At 42.8% G+C, this 27,956-nt stretch overlaps 1 protein-coding gene across 7 annotated transcripts; it reads right to left on the bottom strand.

The window, feature by feature from the left end:
* RUFY2 (RUN and FYVE domain containing 2) lies at positions 1–27,825 on the bottom strand. 7 transcript variants are annotated; one of them, XM_064716234.1, is made up of 18 exons: positions 24,206–25,161; positions 23,932–24,105; positions 23,335–23,452; positions 22,087–22,188; positions 20,895–21,018; positions 19,281–19,342; positions 18,617–18,682; positions 16,701–16,767; positions 15,386–15,487; positions 13,648–13,764; positions 12,362–12,529; positions 11,096–11,193; positions 7,402–7,521; positions 5,525–5,654; positions 4,828–4,922; positions 3,531–3,579; positions 2,509–2,586; positions 1–1,654 (listed from the first exon to the last, which is right to left on the bottom strand). In XM_064716234.1, the coding sequence occupies exons 1-18, from the start codon at positions 24,255–24,257 to the stop codon at positions 1,511–1,513; spliced, it is 1,866 nt and encodes a 621-aa protein (XP_064572304.1). In that variant the 5' UTR covers positions 24,258–25,161; the 3' UTR covers positions 1–1,510. The 7 variants fall into 7 exon arrangements, with proteins under 7 accessions (XP_064572304.1, XP_064572303.1, XP_064572307.1 ...); XM_064716233.1 differs by having other exon boundaries at positions 16,701–16,770; positions 24,206–24,853; XM_064716237.1 differs by lacking the exon at positions 24,206–25,161 and adding an exon at positions 27,806–27,825 and having other exon boundaries at positions 2–1,654; positions 16,701–16,770.
* Between the last annotated feature and the right edge of the window lie 131 nt (positions 27,826–27,956).

The raw sequence follows: 27,956 nt of genomic DNA, 5'->3' as shown, positions 1-27,956 counted from the left end.
TAACTTAAATTTATTTTTTTTTCCAAAAGTTATTTACAGATTTACAAGTATTTGTGTGGTATTTTACAAAAAGTTACATCGGGTCATTTTAAAAACATTTATCTTTACAAAAGCTACATAAGCAACTACATTGAGGTGTTGGAAAGAATAGCTATGTTAGCTTTTGGGATGTTCCCTAAATGCCTATCCTCAGAGACAAAGCCAAGCTAAACAAGGTGCAAGGACAGTAAAGGACCTGTTTGCAGCCTCCCTGTGCTGCCAGCAGAGCTCTCCAAGCCCACAGCTGCAGGAACTACAGGGCTGGGAATCCTGAGGATCCAGGGCTGGAGCCCAGGCCAGCAGTGGCCAAAGGGAGCAGGGTGCAGGGCAGTGAGTGGCAGTGAGGGCAGTTTATCAAAGGATATTATTTCTATTTCCTATGGAAACAACAAGGATCTTACATTCCATCAAAAGTTACCACCAGTGACAAGAGTGGGTAGACTAGGAAGGGTTCAAAAGTGCTCTGCAAAAAAATGAAGTTTAGGAACCAGCTCTGAAGGTTTGAGAGAGATGGTGACAGAATAAGGAAGAGGCTCCCTGTGCAGCACAGAAAGGATGTGATCCCCAGCATTCCATGCCAGCCTTTCCAGGTGGTTTCTAGAGCTGTGCAGTGACTCCAAGCTGGAGAGCATGACTGGCATGAAAATGCTGCAGAGACTGGTTCAAGGTTACAGACAATGTCAGACAAGAGGCCTGTGCTGAACAGCTCTCTTTGAGTGGAACACAGATATATCAAATTCATAATTCACGTGAATTCATGAAAACACACACACATTCATTCAGCAAAACACACCTTCCTCCAGGAGTGCCCTGAGCACTGCTTGTGCCCTGGCTGAGCACAGCTCCCCTCACCTGGGACTGCACAGAGCAGCTGCAGTGCCACGTTCTGGGATGTTCTGGGATGTTCTGGGATGTTCTGGGATGTTCTGGGAGGTACCAACTCCTGCTAATGCAGAGAAGTAAACGAACACACGAATTTGGCAACAACTTCTCAGACCACTGCATTAATGGCCATGCTTTTTTCCAGTACAATTTAAAAGCAGCTACTGCAGGGTTCTGCTTCCCAACAGCCTGTCCCAGGCACAGGATTAGGTTGGACTTGTGGCACATCAGTCTGTAGGAGTATCCCCTTCCTCCAGATCATCTTAACAACTGGAATGTTCATCCAACACACATTAACACTGAGTCTCCTGTATGAACTGCCCTGCTTCCTCCCAAAAAAGCTGCTGAGGCATTTGGCAGACCAACATACCCTTCTGGGTTTTTCTTCTTTTTAAATGTGCATTTTCTACGTTTGGTCCCATTGTCTCCATTTGTTTCAAGAGGAAGCAGAGAAGTAACTCGTCCACAGCACCTTGAGATTGCAACTCCACACTGCTTACCTCCAAGCCTGGACATGCTGTTTACACTCTTTAGTTGGTGTGGTGGTTTGCAAGGATGAGCTGAGCAGCAGAATGGATAAATAAATCCCTTATGGCACGTTGGAGGAGCACCTCTGTATGAGGAGGGCATGGCAGGAGTCACAGACACGCACTGGCTTTGGGGAGGAGGGCAGGGGCAGCTCATTGTCAGAGCAGGCATTGCAGAAAATCTCCCCACAGTTCCTACAGTGATGCTAGAGCACAGGCAGAGAGCAAACATTTAAATTGACAGTGGAAATGCACTTGGTAACTGGATACCAACAAAATACACACAGCACAATCCAAACTGTAATTCCTGACTCCTTCGTGGAGCCAGTCTGCAAAACAACATGGATCTACATCCCAAACTGTGATGCAATCCCACACAAATGGTGTTTGTCTGGGATTGCACCACAGACAGACAGACAGACACATGGTCTTTCTAGACTTTTCTAGACTTTTATATATATATATATAAATATAATATGTGTGTGTGCTGAAGATTTCATTCACAATCTGGATTAAGGATGTATTCTGATATAGAACAATACAGCATGAGCAATGATATAATGATATCTGAGACAGTGGATGCCTCTGTCAGGAGCTAATTGAGATTTAACATAAAAAGGTAAAGGAAACTTCCTGCACAAATTAGTAAAGCTTGGAAATTAACATCATACTTTACTTTAAAATTACAAACTCATATTTTCTTACTCTAGTGTATAAGAAATGCCATAAAAAGACCTCTACACATGTCAAATTCTAACAGTGCCAGAGCTGATAAGGGTTTGAGATAACAATTCAACAAAGTAGTTAAATAATTTTTAACCAAGTTGCTCTGTGGAACTTTACTATGACACTGTTTCTTTTGAAATTAGGGCCCAGCTGCATTGTATGTATCAAAGAACCAGAAAAATATCTCAAAAATACCTCTGCTTTTACCTGATCATTGACATGTCATGCCACACCTCAAAGATAATTATTATTTACATCATCCTTGTAATAATAATTACATAATACTTGTAAATAATACATAATACATGGGGAGAAATCTTGTTAAAAGTTTTACCTTCCTTTTGGAAAGTGAAAATTCCTTTTCACACAGCTTGCAGTGAGTGGCTTCCTTGTCCTTCAACCAAACCTGGCCCTGGAGAAAAATTACCATAATTATGTTTATCTGATGAAGTTAAACTCTGGGCTCCAGGGGAGAAGACAAACCAAGAGCAGAACATTCACTGCCTGAATGCTCAGGGCCCTGGGAGCACTGTAATGTCACAGACACACCCTAGAGAGCACAGGGCTGCTCCAAAACACTGCAAAGCCAGAGCAGAGGGGCACAGAGAACGTGCTTGGGGTGCTAAAGCTGCCCAGGGCCTCAGCTGGGGAGCACAAAGGCATCCAAGGCTCCAAGTGAAGCCAATGTCCCTGCTCAGCACCTGGGAACAGCCCTCAAGATGCAGGGAGGCAAAAAAGAAAATAAACAAACCCAGGACAGTGTCAGGAATTGTGAATTTCCTTCTGTTTAAGCCCCTTAATAAAGCCAGAAGTTTATTATATGTATATATATAAACCCACCATTCAGCCACTTTAACCTGGAGTGCAGCCATGTGCCAGGTGACACAGCAGCCCATCAAACCTGTGCACACAATCTCTGCTCCCCAGTGCTCCCTGCTGCCTTCCACAAAGTCCCACACCTGCTGCCACTGCACTTTGTGTTTTATCAGATTTGGTGCTACAAGTTCACTTGTTTCCTAGGAGGATCAAGTATTCACTGATCCCTGAGAAGCACTGTGCAGCTGAAGCCCAGCTGGCTTCACATTCTGCCCCAGACCCACTCTGTAAATGACAGAAGGGCGTGTGCCACTGCAAGGAAAGGGCCAAAATGCACAGCTGTGCACCAAACAAGGAAAAGCAAAAGCAAATGGACTTTTTCCAGCAGGTTACAAGGGAGTGTGGTTCTCTCCCACTGGAGGAAATCATACAGTGAGTATCTCTGGAGTAGCTGCTGTAGGAGAGAAGTCTTCTCGTGCTTATGAATCATTGCAAAAAGAACAGTTTAAGAAAAGTTTCTTTTCTCAAAATGCTACTGACCTGCAATGCCTTGTTAGCTTCTTTTATATCTTCTATTTTCAGCTTTGATCTAAGGAATAAGATAAAGCTACTTCAAACTTCTACATGGTCAGTTATGCTCCAACAACTTCAAAAGATGGTTTAGGTACTTAAATTTAAAGCCAAGTCCTCTGAACAAGAGTACAAGACCACATTATGGCATTCTGGGGGAAGCAGCCTCCCCACAGGCATCCAGTGCCAACCCAGTGAGATCTGGGTCACAGGAGCCACACACAAAGTTATCCTGCAGGGCACCAAGGCCACAGGAATCACAGCAGACTGCTGAGAACACAGAGATCATTAAATGAAGCTCCACAGAACAGTCAGGGGGGTGAGGAAGGTGCTGCCTGCCAGGTGTGCCCTTCCCTTCCCTTCCCTTCCCTTCCCTTCCCTTCCCTTCCCTTCCCCTTCCCCTTCCCATTCCCATTCCCATTCCCATTCCCATTCCCATTCCCATTCCCATTCCCTCCCAGGGTTCTGGCTTTGTGCTGAGCACAGTTTGATAGCACAGGGATGTTGCTGTTGGCTGGGCAGGGCTCACACAGAGCCAAGGCCTTTCCTGGGGGTGATGGAAGTGAGGGGACAGCCAGGATAAAAGGGACATCCAAAGGGATATTCCAGACCAATGGCATCCTGCTCAGTGTATAAAGTGGGGGAAAGGGGAAGGGGGGCATTTGCAGTGATGCAGTTTTGCCTTCCCAAGGCACCATTCCATGTGATGGGCCCTGCTCTCCTGGGGGTGGTTGAATTAATTCCTTGTTTTGCTTTCCTTGCATGTGTGGCTTTTCTTTCCTCTAGTAACCTGCCTTTATCTGAACTCTTAGTGAGTTTTCCAGTTTCTGCTTTTCCAGTTCTCTCCCTGATGCCAGCGGTGGGGAAATGAGTGAGCAGCTGTCAGGCTGGGGCTCAGGCAGAGCAGCCCTGCCCTGCTGCAGCCAGAGCTGTCACCTTCCCCTGGTGGCTCCTGGGAATGCCAAACCAGGCAACTCTTCTCCTGCAGAACAAAGCCCAATGCCCTTCACACCATTTTTGTTCAAACTGTTTTGGTTTGGATTTTCTTTTCACAGCACTGTCATTACCCCACTAGCCACAAGTAAAAATTACCAGCCCTGACCTAACAAGACACATTGACTTCTCCCAACTGGTTAGTTACCAAAATAATAATAATAATATTGTCATATACTGTCTAATATGCATCACCACTGTCCCACTAGTTTCCTTGATTCAAGTGTCTGTGACAAAAACAATTTGTATAAGTGATTATGAACAATAAAATTACTCGCTCAGCTTGGATGCCAGTTCCTGGAGAGCAGCCTCTTGGTCCTCACATGTGCTTTTCAGCTGCTTGTTCTTCTCCTGAAGTTTAAGGAACTCCTTAAAACAAAACAAAAATAAAATAAAATGAAGCCAAATTGTTCTCAAATTGTGCTTGCCCTACTGCCTAGGAACTGCTCCTACTGAGAAAGCCAAGGGCATGAGTGACCCCTACACTGCCTCAAACCCAGCCTGGACAGCAACTGCTCAGGAGAAAACTCTCCCAGACCCCAAGAGATAAAGAAACATTTCTGCTTGTGTAGCCCACTGCAGGGAGAAAATCACCCTGAGTGATGGAGATGAACCCTGGAAAGGAAAATCACCCTGAGTGATGGAGATGAACCCTGGGAAATAAATCTGAGTGATGGAGAGGCCAGGAGCACAGAGCCACAGGCCCAGCCCACAGTGAGGACAGAGCCCCCAACACAAGTGAGAAGGGAAAGCCAGGATCTCATTTCTCCTTATCCAAAGTACTGAACTCTGATCTGAGGACTAAATGGGGAGTAAAAAGCCCATTTTTTTCATCATTCTATTTGTGAGAACACATTAGTGTAATCTTTCTCATATATTTGCAGAAATTCTTTACAATACCATGTCTAAGTCCATAAATAACATTGCAGTCCATTTCTAAATTACTAGTCAAAACTTGCTGCAGCATTTACTTTCTTAAGGGTAACAATTTCTTGGGTCTCTGTTCTCAGATGAGACACAGTTTCCTTTTCCTTCTGAAGATCGTCCTCCAGGGTTTGCCTCCACTCCTTTTCTATCTTCAGGTCTGTTTCCAGCTGAAGCCTACAACAGGGAAAACAAAACAAAAATCACTGTGCACAGCAGTATCACTTTGGAAAACAAAACTGAGTTTTATTTCTGGGTGCAATAGACTATTACCATAACAATTAAGTTACATGTTTTCTAAAACAGAAATAACGTGTCAATATAATGATATTTTAGGTATCAGTGTAATAAACAAAGCACTGTGATTTAGAAAATGCTTTTCAAAGTAAGTTTATTTAAAGGACCAGGAATATGGCATAATTTTGAAGAGCTGACCTTTGAAATAAATGAGTAAGAGAAGACTAACCACAAAATTCTGAAGTATTTTTAAAACAAGCATAAGGCAAAGCCCCTTAACTTTATACAGCTTGTTTCTAAAATAAACCAAACCAACCAGCCACAGTGTCATTGGTGATGCAGACAATCATTGCAGGTATCTCTGATACCATAAAAGTGATTTCATTTTACACCCTTAGATGTGAATCTTCTATTTTAGACTAAGGTTTATGGCATTTTGAACAGAACTGAAAATAAAGGAGGAAGGACTTGGAACTACTATTTTTATTGAGGTTTCTGCACAGGGATAAACAGGGATACAGGATCTATTGGCTTAACTGAACTGCAGCTAAAGGAGTCAGGGCTGCTCTGACAGAAGAGCCATTCCAGCTGGAATTTTACTCTTGGTTTCATGGAAGACTTGGTGTTCAGAATGTTATGGGGGTGGAAGCACACTGTTCAACCTTCTGGATTCAAACTGTGTCACCACAGGAAAAGAGGAAAAAAATCTGAGAGTGTTCATGCAAGGTGTTTTGATGGGACACCTACAGCCACATTAATTTTCCTGCTTTAAAAGCAACCCCACTTTTAAAGGAAAGACTTACATGTTGGGACACTACCTCAGCATCTGGCTGGAAAAGAAGTGAACATGACCTGGAGGTTTCAGAATTGCAGAATTCTAAGGCTGGGGTGTGAACTGTTCTTTTGCCCAAATCTGCAGAGGTGACTGTGGTAGTAAAGTGAACATTTGTCATGACAGTTGAACAAGTGGAGTGAAATTCAGAGTTCTGAGAGAGCCAGGGCAGGGCTAATAACTGGGCTGGAAATCACTGATTTTTAAGCCCCATCTTTGTGCCAAAGATTTATTTCAATAACTGATGTTTTATCTCACCAAAGAGAGAAAGCACCTGTCCTTACAGGGAGCTTCTAACTTTATGCACTGATTTAAATTAGTACTGAAGGATGTAACAGGAGAAAGACAGAGGGCAGGCTTTTAAATCAGCTTTTAACTCTTATGACTCCACTGGATTTTCACTTTTTATTTCCTGTGCAGTGGCAGTTAAACCACTTCTACCTCATCCTTAATCTGGATCAATCTAACTATTGCTGTGCCATTTCTGTTAAAGTTTACACTACTCCACACTTGTGGGCTTTGTTCAAAGTGTGTTTTACCATTACTCCACTACATGTTTTCCCCCACTCAGGATCATTTCCCCCTGAATTAATTTGGCACTTTTAGCCAAGAAGTAATGCTGTTTTTCCCTCCTTTCAAGCTGCATGTCATTTTAGAGGCACCCAAAGCCAGCCTGGCTTCCTTGCAATGACAGATTTTCTTCTGCCTTGCCAGTACCTGACACAAAGATCTTTGGTATTTGCATTCTGTTCAAAACCATTTAACAACAAGCAGCCTGCACCAGGACAGAGCACATATTGCAAATGCAGAATGTTTACTGCCATGCATTTTTCCAAACAGGGAAGAAATACTCACAGCTGTTTCTCCTTCTGGGAGAATTCGTTCTGCAGGCTTTCAGATTTATTCACATACTCCTGTTTAAGTTTCTCATCCTCAGCCTCAGCCTCCATTTGAGCCTTCTCTGCTTGCTGCAATCTGGTGTAATTCAAATCAACTTTGGGTAAAACTGAAGCTAGAACTAGGGTGTAGAGGGTGAAGAAGACAAATAAAAGAAAAATGGGGAAATAGAAACATTTCTAAATAAAAACAAAGTTTGGGGGAAACTCACAAACTCAAACGAGAAATCCATACAATGCCTAGAGAACTTAGCTCCTGGGTTTGCATACAGTCAGAGAGCAATCACTGTAAGTAATAATTGTTTTATTTATGCTCATGAATAACAGGTGCCAAAGCACGATACAGATTTTAGAACTGAAGCTTTTCTTTTTCCTCTAGCATACGTTCATGTGTTATTTCTGAAGCTTTTTCCCCCAAGTAAGGTCTGTGAGTCCTTGGCTTGCACTGATCACCCTTTAGGACAGGGCAGAGCAGGAGTTGTGCAAAAGCAGCTCAAAACAACTGAGGCATAAGGTTGCTACAGAGCACTGCAATCAGACAGCAAGAGACTGGACTAGCCTAGCAACAAAACACACCCTGACAGCTGCCACTACATTTACAGAGCTACCTCAACTACATCAGAATTCATTTCAATAGTCTGTATTAAAAATAATGCATTCTTACACTGGTGAAAATAGCTCCATACTATAGACAAATCAAAATGATTAATCAAGAAATGAGGGTTTGTTGTTTGATTTAATCTTTTCTTTCTGAATTCCAGGTTTGTTCAGCTGGCACTTCCCTTGGAATGCGTTGGTTCACTGTGGTTCCTCTGTGGTGGGTGCATGGTAACAAAAATAAATGTACTAAAAGGGAATTTGTGCTATGTCATGGTTACACCTGTCTGGAGAATACAGGAGCCTGCAAAATCCCAGTGAATGTCCCCACCTGATGTCTGTGTTCTGCACAACTGCCTCAAGGGCCTCTCAGGAAAGTGAGGAACCAGTGAGAGGGCTGACCTGTCACCCCCAGCAGCTCCCTGAGCACAGAGTGACTCCCAGCTGCCAGAGTCAGCTAAAAACAAGATGTGTCAGCAATGCCTGCATTTGTGCTTCTGCTGATGGAGTTGCACCACAGGGAGTTCCCAAAAGCTGCTGGGTAACAGGTGAGCAAGGCTGGAATTAAACCCCCTTATCAAGGGTGCAGTGTCTCACTCAGCTGCCCCAGGGGCCTGAGGGATGCTCCCACCACATCTGCAGTGGCAGTGGAAGGAGAATGCAGGGACAGAGCAGGTTCCTCCCCAGTGCAGGAGCTGAAGCTACACAACACACCAACACCAAAAGCACGTCAAACCCTTCCCTAAATCACCAAATCAACTGCAGAGCTGTTCCCACAAGCAGGGCAGAAAGGGAGCTTGCTAGCCTGAAGCTGCAGCATGATCCCCAGCCCAGCACCAGGGCTGGCTGCACTGCTGGGCTCAGGCAGGTGCTGAGCTGGGTTTGGCATGCAGATCATTCTGTGGGAAACACTTGTTTGCATAGATAACACTGAGGTGGATAAGGCTTCCATTTCTGTCACGGTCTTCCTGTTGTTCTAATCTGTGTTTCTGGTTTGGGTTTTCTTTGAAGACAGTTAGAAGATAGCTAATTTTTAGTAGCCAGCTCATGTTAAAGGCTGTTTCTTCTTCCAAACCAAGGAATAAGCCGGTACATAACCATGCAACAGAAACCCTTTCTGACTGACTGCATCCTGTCCCCACTTTCACAAACATCCCCTTCTGCTGCAAAACTCTAAGGCCATTTTCCCACTCTACACCCACTGCAGCCCTCAGAGCAAACACCAGGGAGTGTACTGAGGGCAGTGAGCAGCCGAGCTCCTCTCCTGCAGCGCAGGCAAGCAGCAGCTCACAGCAGAGGGAGGCAGGGAAAGGCTGTGGGCACAAGCACAGGGCTGATCCCAGGTCAGAGACGCAGCTGACAAACGGGTTAGGCAGGTTCAGGGCCCTGACTGCAAATCCTGCTCACTGCTCCCCCTCCCAGGGCAGCAGGCACAGGATTTTTGCTGGAGCACTCAGGAATCAGGCTCCAAGCACACTGTGACTCCAGGAGAGTGTTTTACCCCAGGACACCAGGGAGGTGGAGCTTGAGCATCCCCTCAGTGCACTCACACTGCAGAGATGAGGCAGCTCAGCTCCAGCTCCTGCCACTGCTGCTCCTGCCAACCACAGAACCCAACAGACAGCGTGCTTTTGGGGTAAATACAGCCTAAAAGTGAAAGGAGTGAGCAGGGACAAGGGAAGGTTTAGCCAGAAGGGCTACTTTGTAAATCTCTTAGTACCAAAGAACCGGGAAAATCACTAATTAGTGATTTAAGCGTCATAAAAATGTACAGTCAAATAAAGATATCTAACCTCTTAAAATAAAATTTGACAAAGAAGTGATTCAATAGCATTAGAAAACTAGCTTACATTTGCTTAATAATAGTGCAGTAATTTACTTTTTTTTTTCTTTTTTTGTGTTTTTTTTTAGGAGGGGTAAAGTGAGATCGGAGGTGATGTTCTTTCAGAACACAAACCAGAACCCAGCTACGATCAGTTACAGTGCAGGATTTCTAACACCACTTTCAAGTTTGAACTGGAAACCTCTGAAGTGCTGTTTTATCAGCAGTTATTTGAACACAAGAGGCCTGGAGGAGCTCTCAGAATGATATATCCTTGACAAGTTTGTACTGGTGCTGAGCCTCATTGCTGGCACATTTGACGAATGACATTGCAATAGTCCTAGTTTGAGTTAACAGATCTTTGTCACTTCATGAATGCAGTGGACAAAAATCAAAGACAGATGAAGGCAGCAAAACAGTAAAAACAAAAATTGGGATAAAAGGATAAAAAGGAAAAGAAAAAAGAGGAAAAAAGGATGTCAATAAAAGAATATTCATGTCACTAATTTTTTTAATACATAAGCATGTTTTTCATAATCAGATTTAAATGAAAAAAAAGACATGTCAAACACCAACATGACAGGGCTTATGGATATGTTATATTTTACAATTAGAAAGATCAATGTTGCATATAAGGCCACTAAATTAAAACATGTGAATCACATCTCAGTATTATGTAGTACATGCAGTCCAACCATAATGTAAATTTATATTCTGGAATTTTAGTCTTTCACTTTTCAACCTTTCAGTGTGAAAACTCATTAAGTCATTGAAAATAATGGCACTTCCAAAGCAATGGGAAACAATTATAACAGCTTCAGCAAACAACCAGTGATCCTTGAAGGCATTAATGTTTATATTAAGCATGTGCTTAAGTATAAGCAAGATTAATGCTTCAGTTTCTATTGCATTTCATTCGGGGGGGGGAAAGTAGGCAATAAGGAATCAGAATTTTGAAACAACTGAAAGAATGACTTTTGATATCAGCATAAAAACCTAGGACCAGAAGAACAATGGTAGAGGGAGAAAACTGAAAGATTAGGTTTGTATTCAAAGTGAGCCTGTTTGTCAAACAGAAAGAAACAGTCCAGCAGCAAAGCACTAATCAGGAGTTTCAGGAAGGTTTGGTTGAAATGCTCTAGCTGAAAATGGCATTTCAATGGCAGCTGTGGGAATGCAGTAAGATGTAAGGGAGTGGAGTTGTGAATAAAGAGAAACAAAGATGGGGCTGTACCTTTGTTCTAGTTGTTTCATAGTTGCATTAATTTGATTGGTCTTATCCTCTAATCGACTGATTATTTCATTCTTTTCTTTCATTGCATCTTCAGAAACCTGTGTTACAAAAGAGGTTAAAACTGAAATTGGTATCATTGCACCATTACCTTGGGGGGGCTTTTTCTTCAGTATCCAAAAGGGCACATGGTAAAAATCAAGTTTTGATTCTCTTTAAGGATTGCTTTCCAAAAACCCTTGAGAGCAGTGTGTAAAATCTTATGCCTAGAAAATTTGTAGTTTTATACTCTGCAAGTGTAAATGCTATTTAATATTTAATTTAATTTAATATTTAATGCTATTTAATTTCCTTCCTTAGTTAATCACTTTAGAAGTCAAAGTTAAATTCACTGACCAAGCAGCCCATTAGAACCTTACCAGTGAAGAGCAAATAGATTAGTCCAGAAAATCACCAAGATTCTCCTGCAAATCAACCTCCCCCAACCAGATCCTAACACTGGAGAGCATTCTCTTACTTTTCTCTCCAGCTCTATTTATATTTCTCATCCTCTGGTCCAGTTTCCTCACATTTGCAGATGGGAAAGTAGAATCCTCTGTTCATCACTTCAATTATCCTCCACAGCATCCCAATTTTTTCCCCTCATTCTGCCACAGATTTGACTGGGTTCTTGTGCTGGTTTTCAGAATTTATTCCCTAAATCAAATTCATGTTTTACATAAGTAATTCACTGGTATTTGGTAATTTGTTAACTGCATTTGGGGTCCCTGAGATACATATTCTCGCACAAAAGGCATTTAATTGTTAGAGATTTTCTTAATTTGTTAACAGGTTTAAAAATAAACCCAAAACTGTAATTAGCTTTTTCCATTTAATATATTCTTGTCTTTCTTTCCCTACTTTGGAAGGTCAGGGCTTCTCTTCAACTCCTCACTATGTGCCTACATTCTTCTGGTTGTTTTATACAACACAGGCCAAAAAAAGTCTTTGTTACAGTACACTATTCCTCTCTTTACTTCACATAGGGTATTATTAGGCCATGATCTTATCCCCATGCTCTTTTCTTCCCTAAACCCAGTCAGTGACTGCCTTAAGAACTTCTTTGTATGAAACCATGTTTACATAGGTAATGTTCCAAATGTCAAGCTGACCTAAGAAGCACAAGCAAACCAAAACCCCAGCACCAGCAGCATCCAGCTGCCCAGGATGGTCACAATGCATTTCTGTCTCTGTAAGCCCTTCAGCAGTTTCCAGCAGGTTGTCCTTTACCTGCAGCTTTTGGTACATTTCCACGTTAATGGCTTTAACTTCATCAAGCTGCTGCCGCAGGCCGATGAGGGTGTCCTGCTTCTCGTGGATGTCCTTCTCCAGCAGCTTCATGGCCAGCTCTATCTCGTGTTTCATGCTGACTTGAACCACCAGCTCATTCTCCATGTCCTGGAAAACACAACACAATGCAACACAATGGATTTAAATCATTATGGAATTATTTATTTCTGGTTTGAAACTCTAACAGGGCTGCAGCACCACCTATTTTACCACTTCAGAAATTCTGCCTCTCTTTACCTTTGCAAATTATCCCTAAATGTGGCAATCATATACTAACTGGCCAATGGGGTTTCTTAACTTTGGGAGAAGACAACTCATAATATAAGAATGGTGTACTGTGAAAAAAGTGTATTTTATGATTGGCTTTTTGCAAATATTCAAATGTATATTATATGTGCTGTGTTAGAAAGCAATGCTGTATTAATTCTCTTAAGTAGTGTGTTAAATATAGTTTCAGGTTACAAAAAATGTTCAAATAGAAACGATGCTATGTAGGATACTTTTTTTTTGTAATGAAAGGACTTGCAGCAAGACAGCAGCTACAGGACACCTAAATTTTTCAGAGAAAGAGAATTTATTGCTCCATTATCAGAAGAAATGAACTTCTTCCCACTGTTAGGATTCAGAGGAAGAAGCTGACACTGCCCAGACAGAATCCTGTATTTGAATGGAATTTATGCACCATGTATGAAGTGTATGAATATGCAACAGGCTGTTGTTTTTAAGAGTTAATCCTCTGTTAACTGTGTGTCCTTTTTAGGGCTTATGCTGCCCAGAAAAGGTACCTGGACTGTTTGTAACTCTTTGTCTCTATTGTCTCCTATTGTCCTAATTCAAATTGTCTAAATTATTATTACTCTAATTGTATTACTATTTTTACAACCACTTTATCACTATTAAACTTCTAAAATTTTAAAAACGAGCGATCAGTGTTTTTCACATGTACAGAGTGAAGTACATGTGAAGTGCAAGTATTAATTACAAAAATAGAAGTGAAGTGTTTGTACTTTCACAGGAAAGATTTAGCACAGAGAGCACAGAGCATACAGCGTTGCTAGAAATTTATCCAAGAAAAAAGCGGGGGTTTTTTTTTTGCTGTTCTTCAGCAACATTAGCACAGAAATATTGATGCTCTGGGGAATCTGCCCTCAGAGAAATGCTGCTGCAGGGAGTGCAAGGCAGCACTAAGCCCAGGGGAAGTGGGGCTGCTGTGCAGGAGCACCCACCTGGCGCAGCTGAGCCTCCTCGCGCAGCTGCCGGCGCGCCTCGCTGTACATCTCATCCAGGCCCTGCCTCGAGTGCTTGTACGTCTGCAGCTCGGCCTCCACGTCCACCTTGGCTGCCTGCAAACACACACACGGCCTCTGCCTTCCTTCTGCACAATTCTGCACCTCCATGGCATCAGTTTCATGTGGGGGCACAGCTGGTGGTGACTGGCAGCGGGGCTGAGGTCCCATCCCCAGGGGAGCAGCACTGACAGCAATGAGCTTACCCTCCTCAGCTTCTACCTGTACACTACAATAACTGCAACCATCTTCTGTTGGGAATTTAGCTGCTAGAAAATGGAAAAGTACAAAACCATGGCTAATTCCAAGTCCGGCACCTGCAAGATAGCAGTGTCCTTGGGCCTAGCTGTGGTAGGATAACAAACAGTGAAAGAGGCATGAGAAAAGAGACATGTAACCCCCCTAAGGAATGAGGAAGAGTTGATGGTATAGTTTAACCAATAGATTGCTTGGCTTACAGAATATTCATAAGCTTATTACTTGCTGTATAAGTGTCTGATGCTCTCTTCAATAAACGGAATTTGCTTATCACTCATATTGAGTGTCTGAGTCTCCCCTCACCGACAAATGGCTCGTCCCCAACAAAGGCCCACATTTTTTCTCTGTGACAATCTTCCTCACCCTAAACACAATCCAAGCCCCAAAGCTACCTGCCCTAATAACTGCATGGACCAAAATTCCCTCACCAAGGGCACACAGGGCACACAGGTGCAGTGCATGACCATGAGGGTATGAAAGGTTGGGCTGAAGAACAAGAAGGGCAGATGCCTGCAGCCTTCTGAAAGCGTACAGTGATACTCTCCTGGGGCAGTCTCACCTGTGACAATCTAACACTTGTGGGGAATATGAAGCAAAACTTACAAACACATCCTCCAAGCACAGGGCAAACATGGAAAGAGCTGTTTCTGCTCTGTGGCCATTGGCTTTATAATGAGAGCTGAGTAAAACCAGCAAAAAAACATCCACACCACAGTACTGTCCTCCTTGGGTGTCACTTGAATACACTACCCATGCATATGGCTGTAAAACTATCTTGTGTCCTAGAACTTTCATTTACTTATGCCATTTAGAAAGCTCCACTTTAATTTAAAAAGCCCTTTCCTGTTGAAGTGAAGGGAGCGACCACCTTTGTTGATTCTGCATCTGACTCCGTTTATTCACTCAATCAGTCACTTTTTATAACAGTGTTAATTCACTTCATGCATATTGCAAAATCTGAGCTCCTGATAGGCTGTAGAGAAAACTTCAGCTCCTCCTTTTGTTTACAATACCTGAAGTTAGTTTACTGAAACCAAGATCAGTGTTCCCACCATGATATGAAAGGTTCTCAAAACCTTCATATCTATTCCCAGACTGGCTGTCTGTTCCCAGTAGCAGCCAAGGACAGAACGGTCTGAGAATCTTGTTGTTTATATAAAAGGTGGCTGAGAACCTAATTATTTACAGGATCAAGCCTGGGAAAGGCTGCTTTACAGCAGGCTTCTATATTTCCCTCAGCTGAGTACCTTCATGGCCTCTTTCTTTAAGCCATGCTTAAACCAGGCTCTCCACACTTTCCCTTATAAAAGTTGTTTCAGATTTGGACAAGTTAAGCTTACTTGAAGTTGAGGTGTACAAACTTTTGAACAAAAATTAAACATGTTATGTTACAATATTAAAAGTGGTAAAATTAACATACCTCTAGATGATGCTGTGTTTTCATTAAAATCAGAGTATTTTCACTCCTTAATTGATGGTTTTCTTCCTGAAGTTTAATTATATTGTTTTTTGCTATTGCTAACTGAAAAGAAACAAATAAAAAAAAGCACTGTGACCACTTTTGAGAGTAGAAATAAAGGATAAAATGTTCTGATTAATGCAAGACCAAGACATCTGCTCTATTCTCCCTGCCTGCCAAACAGAGGATTAGCTGTTTTTAAAGAAAGCATGAATCTCCTGGGTTTAATAATGAGTCACTTTCACTACACAGCAGCAGTGTGTTCAGGACCTTCACTGTTTCATGCTTTCTTTTCATTGCTCCATTATGACTTAAAGACCCTCAATTCTTTTTCCTCATCCTCAGCTTCTGCTTTCCACTTGGCTTCAAGTTCATCCAGTTCTCATTTTCTTTTTTGGGCACCTTAATATGTCATATGGAGCAGCTTACATAAGAAAGCCTCCCCCATATGAACAACAAACATATTTACAAAAGATGACATTTCAAACCGGGGCCTACAGTATACAGCTTAATGTCAGAATTATAGGCCAAAGGATCAAAATAGGTGGACAGTTGGGCTGAAAACTTAAAAAGGTTTTATAAAGGAACCTTTCCTTTATAAAGGTTTACAAAGGAACCAGAATACTCTGAGAATTAACACAGAAAAGTTGCTCTCACTCTGTCTGGATACATTACTCCCAGAGTGAGCTAGCTGTCCCTTCAGCAGCTCAATTTAGAGTTTTCAATTTTCCCCTTCATTAACTAAAAAAGGTGTGCTCTCTCTTATAAAGCTAAAAATATTGGAAACTAGTCAAGCATCACAGATAACCAGAAATATGGGATATAAACACAAAGCAGAACCAGACAAGTCTGAAAGCTGGGTATCAGCATCCAGGAACCAAGCAAGAAGCAATCCTTTGGCTAAAGCTGAGGCCTGGAACAGAAATTGCTTGGTGAACTATTTTCTGGCTCTTTGTAGCAACTGGTGCCATCCATTCTAGACCAGTCATCTGCACAAATCAGACTGACAGCTGGCACTGAGAAAGGATTCTCTTCTCATTCTGTCCAAAGTTGGAAATTGCAATGTTCTACAGAATTGATGCTAGGGGCTGCCTGGCAAGCTGACTTTGAGTCCCTGCAGCTTCTGCCCCTCTCCTTTAAGCCAAAATAAAGGAGAATATAATATATTCTTATATATTATCCAGAGCTTCCATAGCTTAAAATAATGTAAGTACATTTAGAAAAACTGTCTTTCAGAGAAAACAATATGCTGCACATTACTAAAATAAAAAAGTACCTCTTCAATCAGTTTAGTGTTTGATTTCTCCAGTGAGTCAACTCTTGCATGTAGACTGCTAACTGTGCTACTGAAAGGGAAAAAGAAACAATGCTATTTAAGATTACATCAAAACCCATCCAACCAAGCTCAGAAGCTTTAATGCAAGGTACAGTGATTAATGGTTAAGAGCTGTGAGGTCTGTTCCCATTACTGGAACTTTTCCTAAATATAAGAAAATGACTCTCCTTTGTTGAACATTTATATGCTGCTTTCCAATTCCCAATGTCACCCCTGTCACTTAAACTGCTTGGCCAGAACTTCCATGCACTCTCCCTTTCCTTTATCCTCACAACCATACTGCAGACAAAAGATAAATGAGTTCTCCCCTATGGAACAAAACCATTCTCCAGATTCTCTTCCTCCAAAATACATTTCTGTCATAAAATCATTTGTTTCTCTGCATTTTTTTGAGATTTGTCCTCAGGCTCCAGATTCTCTTCTTCCAAAATGCATTGCTTTTATAAAATCATTTGTTTCTCCTCATTTTTTGAGATTTGTCCTCAGGGTCTTTCTTGATGCTTCTTAACTTCATGTAGGAGTCTCACCAGAGTTTTATTGCCCTTTATTACTCTGTTGCTTTTTATAGTATCAAACTACATCCAGGCCTTTTCCATAACCTGATTGCCTATTTCTGCAGAAAGCACCTTTTTTTTTGGGCTGCATTTCACACACAGGGAAACAGAAAACCTATTCTGTAACACCATTTACTTTTTCCCATATTTCTCTGTGGTGTCCTCAGTAGTTGCCAGTTCATTTGGAACAGCAGGGCAGAGTGATTAATGCATTTTAGGATGTCTAAACACAAACAACTGAACTGAAATAAAATAGGAGTTGCTGAATCACTGATCTGACAGGAAACTCTGTGCATAAATCAGAGTACAAGAGCACACAGAAGCTCACCTGGATAATGACATCAAACAAACACCACTGCTCTTATTTGTGATGGCTCCTTTCTCCTCCTTGGCTTTCATTTTGCTCATATTTGATGTGCTCTGCTGTTCTGTGCTGTTCAAGGTTTCTGCTCAGTGACACCATTTCAAAGCAGAATATCCTTATTCCAACAGGAGCCTTCCAGTAACCAATGATCCAGATAACCAGCATTAAAAATTTTAAAAGATTATTACATTTCAAAAAGGATCTAGGTCCTTTTTGTGCTAGAGATTCTACAGAAGTTCTCTAGATGTGCTAGAGATTCTACAGAAGTTCTTTCTGGCTTTACTGTTTGCCTTTGGTTTGTTGGGGTTTTTTAGTTTTTCAGCCCCTCAGACTTTAATTTTGTACAATAATTCTCAGAGAATTTAAATCACTGTTCTTCTATTTGCACAGTAAAAGGCACAGTGGTGGACTAGGTTTGTTCCATCCAGCAAAGCAAGAGGAAAATTCTGCTTTCCTGAAAATTGTTTCAACAGGAACCTCAGCCTACCACACACAAGTAGCTCCTAGCAAGCAGTGAGTTTATTCAGCTTCAGTCCTAGGCATTAAAGCCACAAACTAAAATATTCTGCAAGACAAAGAAATAAAATCATATGGATTCACCAGAACACTCAAAACCACTTTTGGCAAACTGTTAAATGGAACACAGAATCCAGACCAAGCTTTTTATTCCTGTGAAGTTATGATTCATGAGGACCTTCACAGCTCTGGCCTGTTGGTTTTGTGTTTCTCTGAATAATAAAGGTTTTGATTGTCCAAAAGCATGAAAACTGACACTGAGCTCTGCAGGAGAGTGTCTTTTCCTACTTCACTAAATCTTCAGTCTATACATGGAGAATTTGCAGCTCTTTCTCTGAGGTTCTCTCACAAAGCTGTGGTACAAAAGGCATTTATTTACCTGTAAGCCTGGCCTGACACCCTTACTTCAAAGTAATACTTACTTCAGTTGCCTGTTCAGTTCCTCAACATAATTCTTTTGGTCCAATATTGCAGCAATCTGTACATTTCTAAAGCAAGCACAAAATAAAATTAACAAAATGATGTACTAAGCTATGGACTGAAAATATACATATGAAAGTGTCCATCTCAATTGTGTTTTTAAAAAGAAAGGAAGCAACTTCATCTCATACTCATGAAGGCAACAACACACATATCAGTGAGACACAAACACATGCAATGCTTTAACTGCAAACAATTTCTCTACATGAAATATAGCAGTCTGAGAAGGACAAGGGTGTTCATTTACTGCCATAACTCTGGTTCTTTGAAAGCCTGACTGAATCCCAAGCTGAGGCCTTAAAGGCCTGCAGGTTCCTTTCCAGTGCCTCCAGCCAAGCCTCCCCTGCTTGGGGGCAGGAGCTGATGCTGCTGAGCTTTGCTTCAGACTGCAAATACTCCTCCAGCTAAGTAATAACACAGAACAACACACTGGGGCATTCTTCTCAGGATCAGAACATTTCATTCTTAGGGAACCTGACTTATGTCTAAAAGAAAGGATCAGAACATTTCATTCTTAGGGAACCTGACTTATCTCTAAAAGAACAGGCCCCAGCCAAGAAATCACTTGTTAACACAGAAAAGAGGAGGTGTTTTGAGAGGACATACCTTTCCTTGCCCCCAATGTCATCATCACTCTTCAAATACACAGAGAAATCGATCACCCCAACCTAGGGGAGAGCAAAGGCACAGTTCCATATCACACAAATAAGTGCAGCTGATATTTACAGCCTTGTATTGATGCAATTGATAAAAGCTCAGTTACAGCATTTTTAAGGTTCATCCAGTTTCAGCCAGAAAAACCTGAACTATAACATTTAAAACAAGATTTTACAAAGTTTAATATTTACTTGGTTTATACAGTGGTCTCCTGTCAGCATCCTGTTTGTTCTTTCCATGTCTTTTCTAAAAATTCTCTTCTCAAAATACTTTCTAAAAACGTGTTTTTCTGATTAAAAAAAATACCATTTCTAATAAATAAGGTAAAATGTTCTATCTATAAAAGTTACTTTATTTCAATTCACTAGAAATGTGCATGAACACATTTCACCACTGAGTAGCATTTTGTCAACATACCAAAATGATGCTCCTGGCTGTGACTTCCATCAAGGTTCAGAAATTTACCTTTCTGCTCAATAACACCTGCAGCTTCTGGCTTCTCTGAGAAGGTGCTTTCTTTATACTACTCTTCACAAACAGAATTATTCTGGACATGTTACAAATGTCAGATTGGGACACACTGCAATCAGATCTCATCTACCACCTCCTCAAACTGAGATTTCTCTCTCATGCAGCAAGGCCACCCAGTATAACAGAGATGGAGTTAGCAACAGATTTTGTGGTCTATAATACACATATTTAATTCTCAACACTAAGAGCAAGTTGATAAGTTTTCTGTAATTACAGGCCTGTCAATGTTATCACAAGATCAATGCCTGAAACTAACATCACACAGTAACCAGAACAAACAACTGAGGAGAAGTTAACCATGGGATTCAAAAGCACACACACAGTTAGCTGTAACTTCTCTTTCCCAGAGGAGCTGGTTTTTCATCAAATATATTTTGATGTAATATATTATACAGTATAATATACACAAATATTATACAGTTATAATCACTTAAGCTACTGATTTTTTGTCCACAAAGAAGCTGAAAAAACCCAATCAGGGCTGAACAGAGTCTACATTTATTTACAAATACCTGTGCATCTGCCTTGAAACAGAATCTGTTAATATTTTCTTGGAAGAGATCAGGGTTAAAAGTCAAAGCCCATTCAAAGCAGGAAGAATTCCAAGTCTTGCTTTGCAGAATCAAAGTAGTCACAAAAGTCACACATAAGAGTGTTTGTTTCAGGTCCCTGTACCATTCCTATGATGTTCCAGAACAGGAATACACGAACCAAGCAGGGTAAACTGATCGTGGCACTATCCTTGTCCCACACAAGAAAAGGCTGGGTGACACAAGTCAGATGGAAAGAACTCTGCCTTGCTGAGAGTTTCACCCTTGCACTCTGCCCATTATCTCCATTCCAAGGGCTGACCCTGCTGACAGTGAGGTTAAGGCAACAGCCCCACAGAGCCTGGAGCTGGATCAGCACACCCTGGGCAGCCTCAGGTGGGATTTCTAACAAGCCACCACTCCGAAGTAACAAAACCCACAAACAAAAGTACAGAAAGCTCTCATGGAGTGCCTGTGCATTCCTTTACCTGGACAGACTTACTTGTGAATCCAGGTCTTCTCCCTTCACACACAGGTTGGCATCGATCACGTTCAGCCCAACTAAGAGCCCAACAATCACTGCTCCTTCCTCCTCCATCATCAGGGCATGATACTCATAAAACTCACTGTGTGAAGGAGAAAATTGCAGCTGATTGGTATATTCATTCTATAGACATCCAATAAATTAATCAGAAGTGACAGACACATCTAAATTTTCTCTTATTGTAGCCTTGATACAGCATCCATAAAGACGGACTGGCCCTGCCCATACTTTCACCTCATAAATATTTAAAAATTCAAAGTGCATGGTTTTTCTCAGGGGCTATTTAAAACAAGGATACTGCCTTAGGCTCCAGATGGCTGGGACACTGTGGGGAAGGTGACAAGATGTACTTTGACTTTAAAAGAAAACAAACAAACAAACAAACAAACAAGAGAAAAGGCTCTTCCCTACACCTTCTATTAGCCAGTGTTGAAGAGGATACTGCAAGGAATGGATGTTTGGCCACACTGAGTCAGACAACTCTTATGTTTTTAAGAAGCACTGCAAGCAATGCAAAGGAAGAATGGCAAAAGAATTACCTTTTGTGAAAAAAAAATGCCTGGAATTTAGTGAATACATGCTTGAAATTCAAGGACCCAAAGAAGAGATTATATGGATAAAAAAGAAACTTAAAGTCCTGAAATGCTAAAAAGGTTTTTTAAATATTTGTCATAGTTTTGCACCAAAATCACTACAAACATAAATACTTCACTGAACAAGAGAATATCAGCACTTTCCTTCTTCTCCTTGCACTTTTTAAATAAAAGTTTAGATTCTATGTAACAAACTGTAAACTGGAAAAATCCATAATTGCTGAACACCAATGTCATCCTGACATACCACTGTTATCTAGGCACAAAGTCAGTCTTAAAAATACATATAGCTTATAAAACTGAAATGAAAAAGCATCCTTCTCCATTGTGCTTGAATGACTCCACCAGACAGGAGAAGTTACACCAGAAGAGAGCAATGCCATGGAAAGCAAAGCTCAAAGCAAGAGCCCACCTTGCAATGGCAGCTCAGTGAAACCACACACATGGTAGGGATGAAGTCACCCCCTCCCCAGTGCACAGGGGGAGAATGCAGGATTGTTTTTAGGAGACTAAACCTCTACAAACAAATTGCAAACAGACTCCAGTGAGTTGTTTACCTGAGGAGGTCTCTCTGAATGATTAAACAGCGAAGATAATCGGCCATTTTCTTCTGCATCAGCGCCAAGCGCAGCCAGGCCCGGGCGCGGCCCAGCGGAGTCCTGAAACAGAGGCCACGAGGACAAACAGCCCCAAATTAACAAAATATTGATTACATCATGCTCTTTAACACCTTATCAGTCTACTGGTGGAGCAACTGCTGTTTCTGAAGGGGTATTTTAAGCTCTTAGTTGAGCATCACCATGTGGACAGCCATAACGTTTAGGCTTTGACTCCAAGCTTTGAGGTAACAAAGATTTCAACTTCTCAGCTGAGCTTGGGAGCAGACCCAGGAAAAACAGGAGTACAGACTGCACTAGAGCCTGATGATCTTGAAAGTCCTGTTTTCTGCTGAAGCAACATGCTTGCAGCAGTTGAGACTCCTTTCTGCCATTTGTTTGTTGAGAGTTGAGGGGAATTGCAAGAAAATGAACAGAATGCCCACCACCAGCCACCATGGCAGCTTCCCTACCCAACCCTTACTCAAGCCCACCTTTAATTGTGTGCCACTTCAGTGCCATCTTGGGAAGACAGTGCCAAAAAAAGATGAAAAGATGAAAAGTAACTGGCAAACACTGACAGCCAGCAAATTACACCTGGACCTGCAGAACTCCCTCTTCTAGTGCATGCATTCTTACAAATGGTGAGCACAGCAATGAAAAAGAAAAATCCTCACAAGTTGTGTTAGGATAGGAAGAGAGTAACACACCTGGCAAAGGTTATTACTTCCTCTGGCCTGCCACAAGAGTAAATAATAATTTACATGCCTGTGTGCTTTAGATAAGGTCTAAAGCTATAAATTAGAACCCTTGTGCTGCCCTGCACCAGTCAGGGACCAAACCCCTTTGGAATTTCGTGGATGGCCAATTATAAAGCTAAATACAAAAGCAGAGTGCACTGGAATGGGAAGAGAATAAATTTACAGCTGAGCAGGGCTGTGCAGGCAAGAATCTCCAAAGCTGCCTAATTCTTTCCTCTCTGCTGTGTCACCTTGTGGTGTGATGGAGCCTTTGCTGACTGCACCCACCAATGTGTGCTGCAGAGTGACTGACACACAACCTGCTCCTTTCTGCATTCACCTGTGCTCTCCCCAGCATCAGGCACCAGCTGTTCAAAGGCTTGCTTAGTGCCAAAGGAAATCATGAGACACCTGTAGATTCTCAGTCATATCCTTTATTTTCCTGCTGCATTTTAACGGCACTACTTACTTAAGGCCAGGCAAATCTCTGACACTTGCTGCTATTTCCTCAGCTTCTGGATATAATTTCTCCACAAGTTCCAGAGGACCCCAGATGGTTTTATTGTAACTCAGAAAGGATTTTCTTACTATGAAAAGAAAAATCAAGTAACCGAATTAATTTAAATTACTGCAGTAGCTTTCTTCATGATATCTGGTGTGTGTAAGGGTTAACTGCTGAGTCCAGAGTTCCAGATAACTCTTAACTGAGACACTGGTCAGCTCAGAGTATCCAAAGCCAACTTCCAAATTACTTTGCTGTGAATTTAAAAATTATATGCTAGAAAAAAAAAAATACAAAAAAAAAAAGCTAAAAATACACACTACATACATACATGCAGTTGGTAAACCCTGGACCACTTACAACAAATGCTGCACAAAATGACAAGTTGGTAAATGTGGAAATATATGCGGTGAAGAATAATTACACTATTCATTATAAAAAGTGACAATTTACTTTTTTTTTTTTTTAATGCAACATTACACTTTTTCAAATCTACTTCCAGAAAGAAAGGAAGGAAAATGGCATGTTTGGGATGAGAAATATGCAGCTTAGCAATTTGCACACCTTTCAGGCCATGCTTCAGGCAGTGCTCCATGACAACAAAGAACTGCTGCAAAGGTGGGTAGTCAGAGTCCAGAGTGCGCCCAAAGCTCAAGGCTGATTCAATGAGTCCTTTGATACTCAGTTTAGCCATGTTTAATAAATTTGCTCTTTCTACAGCTGTGGGGTCCTTTACAGCTAAGACAACAACAGAGAAAAACATGTTATGGATCAAGTTTTAGGAGTGACACAAAGAAATAAAGTGCTTCACGTCCACCTTGCTAAAAGGAAAACTTACCTTCACCTAATAAACCAAATAAACTCAGCAGGGCTATAAACCACCATGCCATAGAGGAGCATCCATCCCAAAGCACATTCTCAGTGTTTCCATGGGTTTGGTGGGGAAAGCCCAGGCTGGCAATGCCAGTTCTCAGGCACCATGCTGTCCCAGCAGCTCTCAGAGGCAGCCAAGGCACCACAATTAACACAGCACCTCTGCATGGCTGCAACCAGTGCCCTTCATGGTATCAGTGCAGCTTTCCTGATAATTTATGGATCTATTTCTGTATCACAGCCTACCTACAGAAGCAGCCTTTTATATACATACTTTTATACACAATCATACTTTTCATCCTTTTCTATACAATCACTGTCCACTGTAGCTTTAACTGCACAGTGACACAAACACGCTTTCCTTCTCAGGCTGTTCAGTCACTGCCACCAAACCAGGAGCATTTTCTGGAAAATACTTACTACACACTGAAAATTCAGTTTCTCACCTAGCCACAAAGTATTTTCTACCCAGAAAATCTTAAGAATTAAAGGTTTTGCTTAAACTTGAAGTTTTTGGTGAACATTACAAAGTGTATACTGCAAAAATACATTTGAGGATTAAATCTTATCAGTAAAAAATACACAGCTTTTTACAATCATCTTAGTCTGACAGAATGGACAAGATTCCTCTTCTTAGAAATCCTGCAACTGAGAACAAAGTATTCAGGAAATTCTTAAGCTTATTTTCATTTAGAATGAAGCAATTCAAACATTTAGGCCAGAGCCTATTTTCTCAGAGACAAAACAAGCCTCTGTTTATTCACTATCATCAAAGTAACCTGGAAAGAAACAAAAGAGTTGATGATTTCCTGCTTAATTAAATCCAACAAGTGAAGCAAAAAACTAAACTTTTTAGAAGACATTGAGACACAGATGTCAAAATATCTAGAAAGGCTTGCAACAGAAAAAAAATGTGAGCCTGTTCCTTTGCAGATCTGAGTATTGGTATCTGATACAGACTGTATCTGTCTGCACGTCAGAAAGCACAAAGAACCCAAAGCATCATAACAGATGGGCATTTTCTCAGTTCCCCAACAGCAGTGAAATGACTTGTCTCATTTCCTGCAGACTTCAGGTATTTAGGGATTGGATATTAGAAACCCTGAAAACTACTTTCTAATATTCTGTGTCCCTAGTTGCCTGCCAAATACCCAATTACCCCTCTGCTTTTTAGGAAAAATAATGACTGAGATTATGTACATGCAACAGCCTTAAAAACTGCTTTTATAGTTCCCCAGAACTTCAACAGAAAAGCCCAGGAGACATGAGAAACAATAAGATAATGAGAGACAGGGCTGTGGCAAAACTGTACCCAGGCAGCAGCCACAGCTCAGTGCTTTGCCTGTTCCTTCCTTCCTGCTCAGCTGCTGGGGACTCACCAGCCGTGCCAGAGCAGCACCAGCACAGCACCCCCGGGACAGGAGGAGGCAGGAACAGCAGCACCTTTCTGCAGGCAGGGCACACATCCTGCTTTCTTATTAGCCTTGCTGCTGACAGCATTAAATGCAAGTGCTAGAGGAGGAAACGCCTTGCTCAGTGCAGACTTCAGGTGGGGAGCTCTGCCTTGCTACACATCCTGCCTATTTCCCCAAAGGCATCATGAAAATTCCTTTGTCAGGTGACCTCATTCTGACTTTGGAGCCGATCCTCCTCAGACAGACTTCTATGTCTGCTGTCCTTTCAATTCCCAGCCCTCGCCTGCTCCTTCTGAGGCGAAATGCATCTTAGGTCTGTTTTAAAGTGCACTCTACCCGCATGCTTTTCTTCACCTGCTTCTTAAAAATATAAATGGCGAACAGGTTTTTTTAAATTCAAAATCAAGATTGAGAATTTAACACCGCGTGTGAAATCCTACATCCCAGCCACCACTGGGGTACCGTCTGGGGCATTACAGGGAGCAGAGCAGGGGTATTACAGGGAGCAGAGCAGGGGTATTACAGGGGGCAGAGCAGGGGGTATTACAGAGAGCAGAGCAGGGGTATTACAGGGGGCAGAGTGAGGGGTATTACAGGGGGCAGAGCAGGGGTATTACGGGGGCAGAGGGGTATTACAGAGGGCAGAGCAGGGGTATTACAGGGGGCAGAGCAGGGGTATTACAGAGAGCAGAGCAGGGGTATTACAGAGAGCAGAGCAGGGGTATTACAGGGGGCAGAGCAGGGGTATTACAGGGGGCACAACGAGGGGTATTACAGAGAGCAGAGCAGGGGTATTACAGGGGGCAGAGCAGGGGTATTACAGAGAGCAGAGCAGGGGTATTACAGAGAGCAGAGCAGGGGTATTACAGGGGGCAGAGCAGGGGTATTACAGGGGGCAGAGCAGGGGTATTACAGGGGGCAGAGCAGGGGTATTACAGGGGGCAGAGCAGGGGTATTACAGGGGGCAGAGCAGGGGTATTACAGGGGGCAGAGCAGGGGTATTACAGGGGGGCACAACGAGAGGTATTACAGGGGGCACAACAAGGGGTAATACAGAGAGCAGAGCGGGGGGTATCACAGAGAGCAGAGCAAGGGGCATTACAGGGAGCAGAGCAAGCTCTGCAGGGCTCTGTTCCCGGAGCAGCAGCAGCCTCCCCGGCAGGGCTGTTCGCAGCCAACACCAGCCTGGCCAGCATGGCCGGCTCCGAGGGGCGAGTCTCGGCCCGTGAGGCGGCTCGGCTCCGCGGCCGGGCTCGGGCCGGGGGCTGCGGGCGCCGTCCCTGCGGCAGCGCCGGCCTCTCCCCGCCCGCAGCCCTCCGCACCCGGGGCACCGCCCGCGCTGCGGGCCCCACACGGCCCCGCTCCCCCGGCACCGCTCCCTGCCCGCGGCCCCGCAACCCCGCGGCCCCCGCCCGGCTCCCGGCGCCGCAGCCCCGCTCACCCATGGCTGGAGAGGAGGAGCCGCCGCCGCGGCCGCTCCCTCAGGGCCCGCACGGGGCTCCTCCCGCCCTCAGCCCGCGCCGCGCGGCGCCCCCGGCGGCGGGAGGACCCGCCCCTATCGCGATAATCCCCCCGCCCCGGGCACCGCCCCCGCTCCTATCGCGATATCCCCCCCCGCCCCGCCCCTATCGCGATATCCCCCCCGCCCCCGGCCCAGCTGCCCGCCCGGAGAGCGGCATCGGGCACAGGGATGGGCAAGAGCGCCAGGGCAGCCATGGGCACAGGAAGCCCCGAGGCTTCTCTGCCCTTCTGTCGTGACATGAAGCTTCAATCCCTAGCATTTATTCCAGATACTAATTCTGTACTATGTATCAGAATAAACAATATTCTTCTAGAAAAATCTGTGAGTTTAGTACTTTCAAAGGTAATGTGGTGGGGAACTGAAACCAGCATTAAAAAAAATTAAAAAAAAAATAAATTGGGGTTTAATTTTAAAACGCCCTGGAATGTGAATCTGGCTGGAACAGAGCCAAAACTCACGGAGCTGTTTATCAGCAAGCATGTTTGTCACAGCCAGATGGGATCTCAGCTGATGCTTGCTGCACCCTAAGCACTACAGGATGCTTTGCTTAATAGATATTCTTTCCTCTCACCTTTTTGGGCAAGGCTAACCAGCAACCTGTAAAATAAAAAAGTGTTATTTTCCTTACCCAGCTTTAGAGACTGCATTAACAGCACAGAGGGTGTCACTGCCTGGGCCTGCAGGGAAGGACCAAAGGACAAGGGACAGACCACAGCCCATGGTGACAGGGACACTTAGAGCCACCCTTCCCACCTCTTACAAGGAAAAAGGAACTTATA

The sequence above is a fragment of the Zonotrichia leucophrys genome, chromosome 6, assembly GCF_028769735.1.
Source record: "Zonotrichia leucophrys gambelii isolate GWCS_2022_RI chromosome 6, RI_Zleu_2.0, whole genome shotgun sequence".
NCBI lineage: Eukaryota > Metazoa > Chordata > Aves > Passeriformes > Passerellidae > Zonotrichia > Zonotrichia leucophrys.
This window is presented reverse-complemented; position numbering and strand designations above follow the sequence as displayed.

What these genes read in the sequence shown, in the direction of transcription:
- RUFY2 (XM_064716233.1), bottom strand. Translation starts at nt 24,257, where the DNA reads ATGGCATGGTGGTTTATAGCCCTGCTGAGTTTATTTGGTTTATTAGGT. An exon ending in CCTGAAGCATGGCCTGAAAG is followed by an intron (nt 23,453 to 23,931) that starts GTGTGCAAATTG and finishes TTCTTTTCATAG; the next exon opens with TAAGAAAATCCTTTCTGAGT. An exon ending in GAGAAGACCTGGATTCACAA is followed by an intron (nt 19,343 to 20,894) that starts GTAAGTCTGTCC and finishes GCTCTCCCCTAG; the next exon opens with GTTGGGGTGATCGATTTCTC.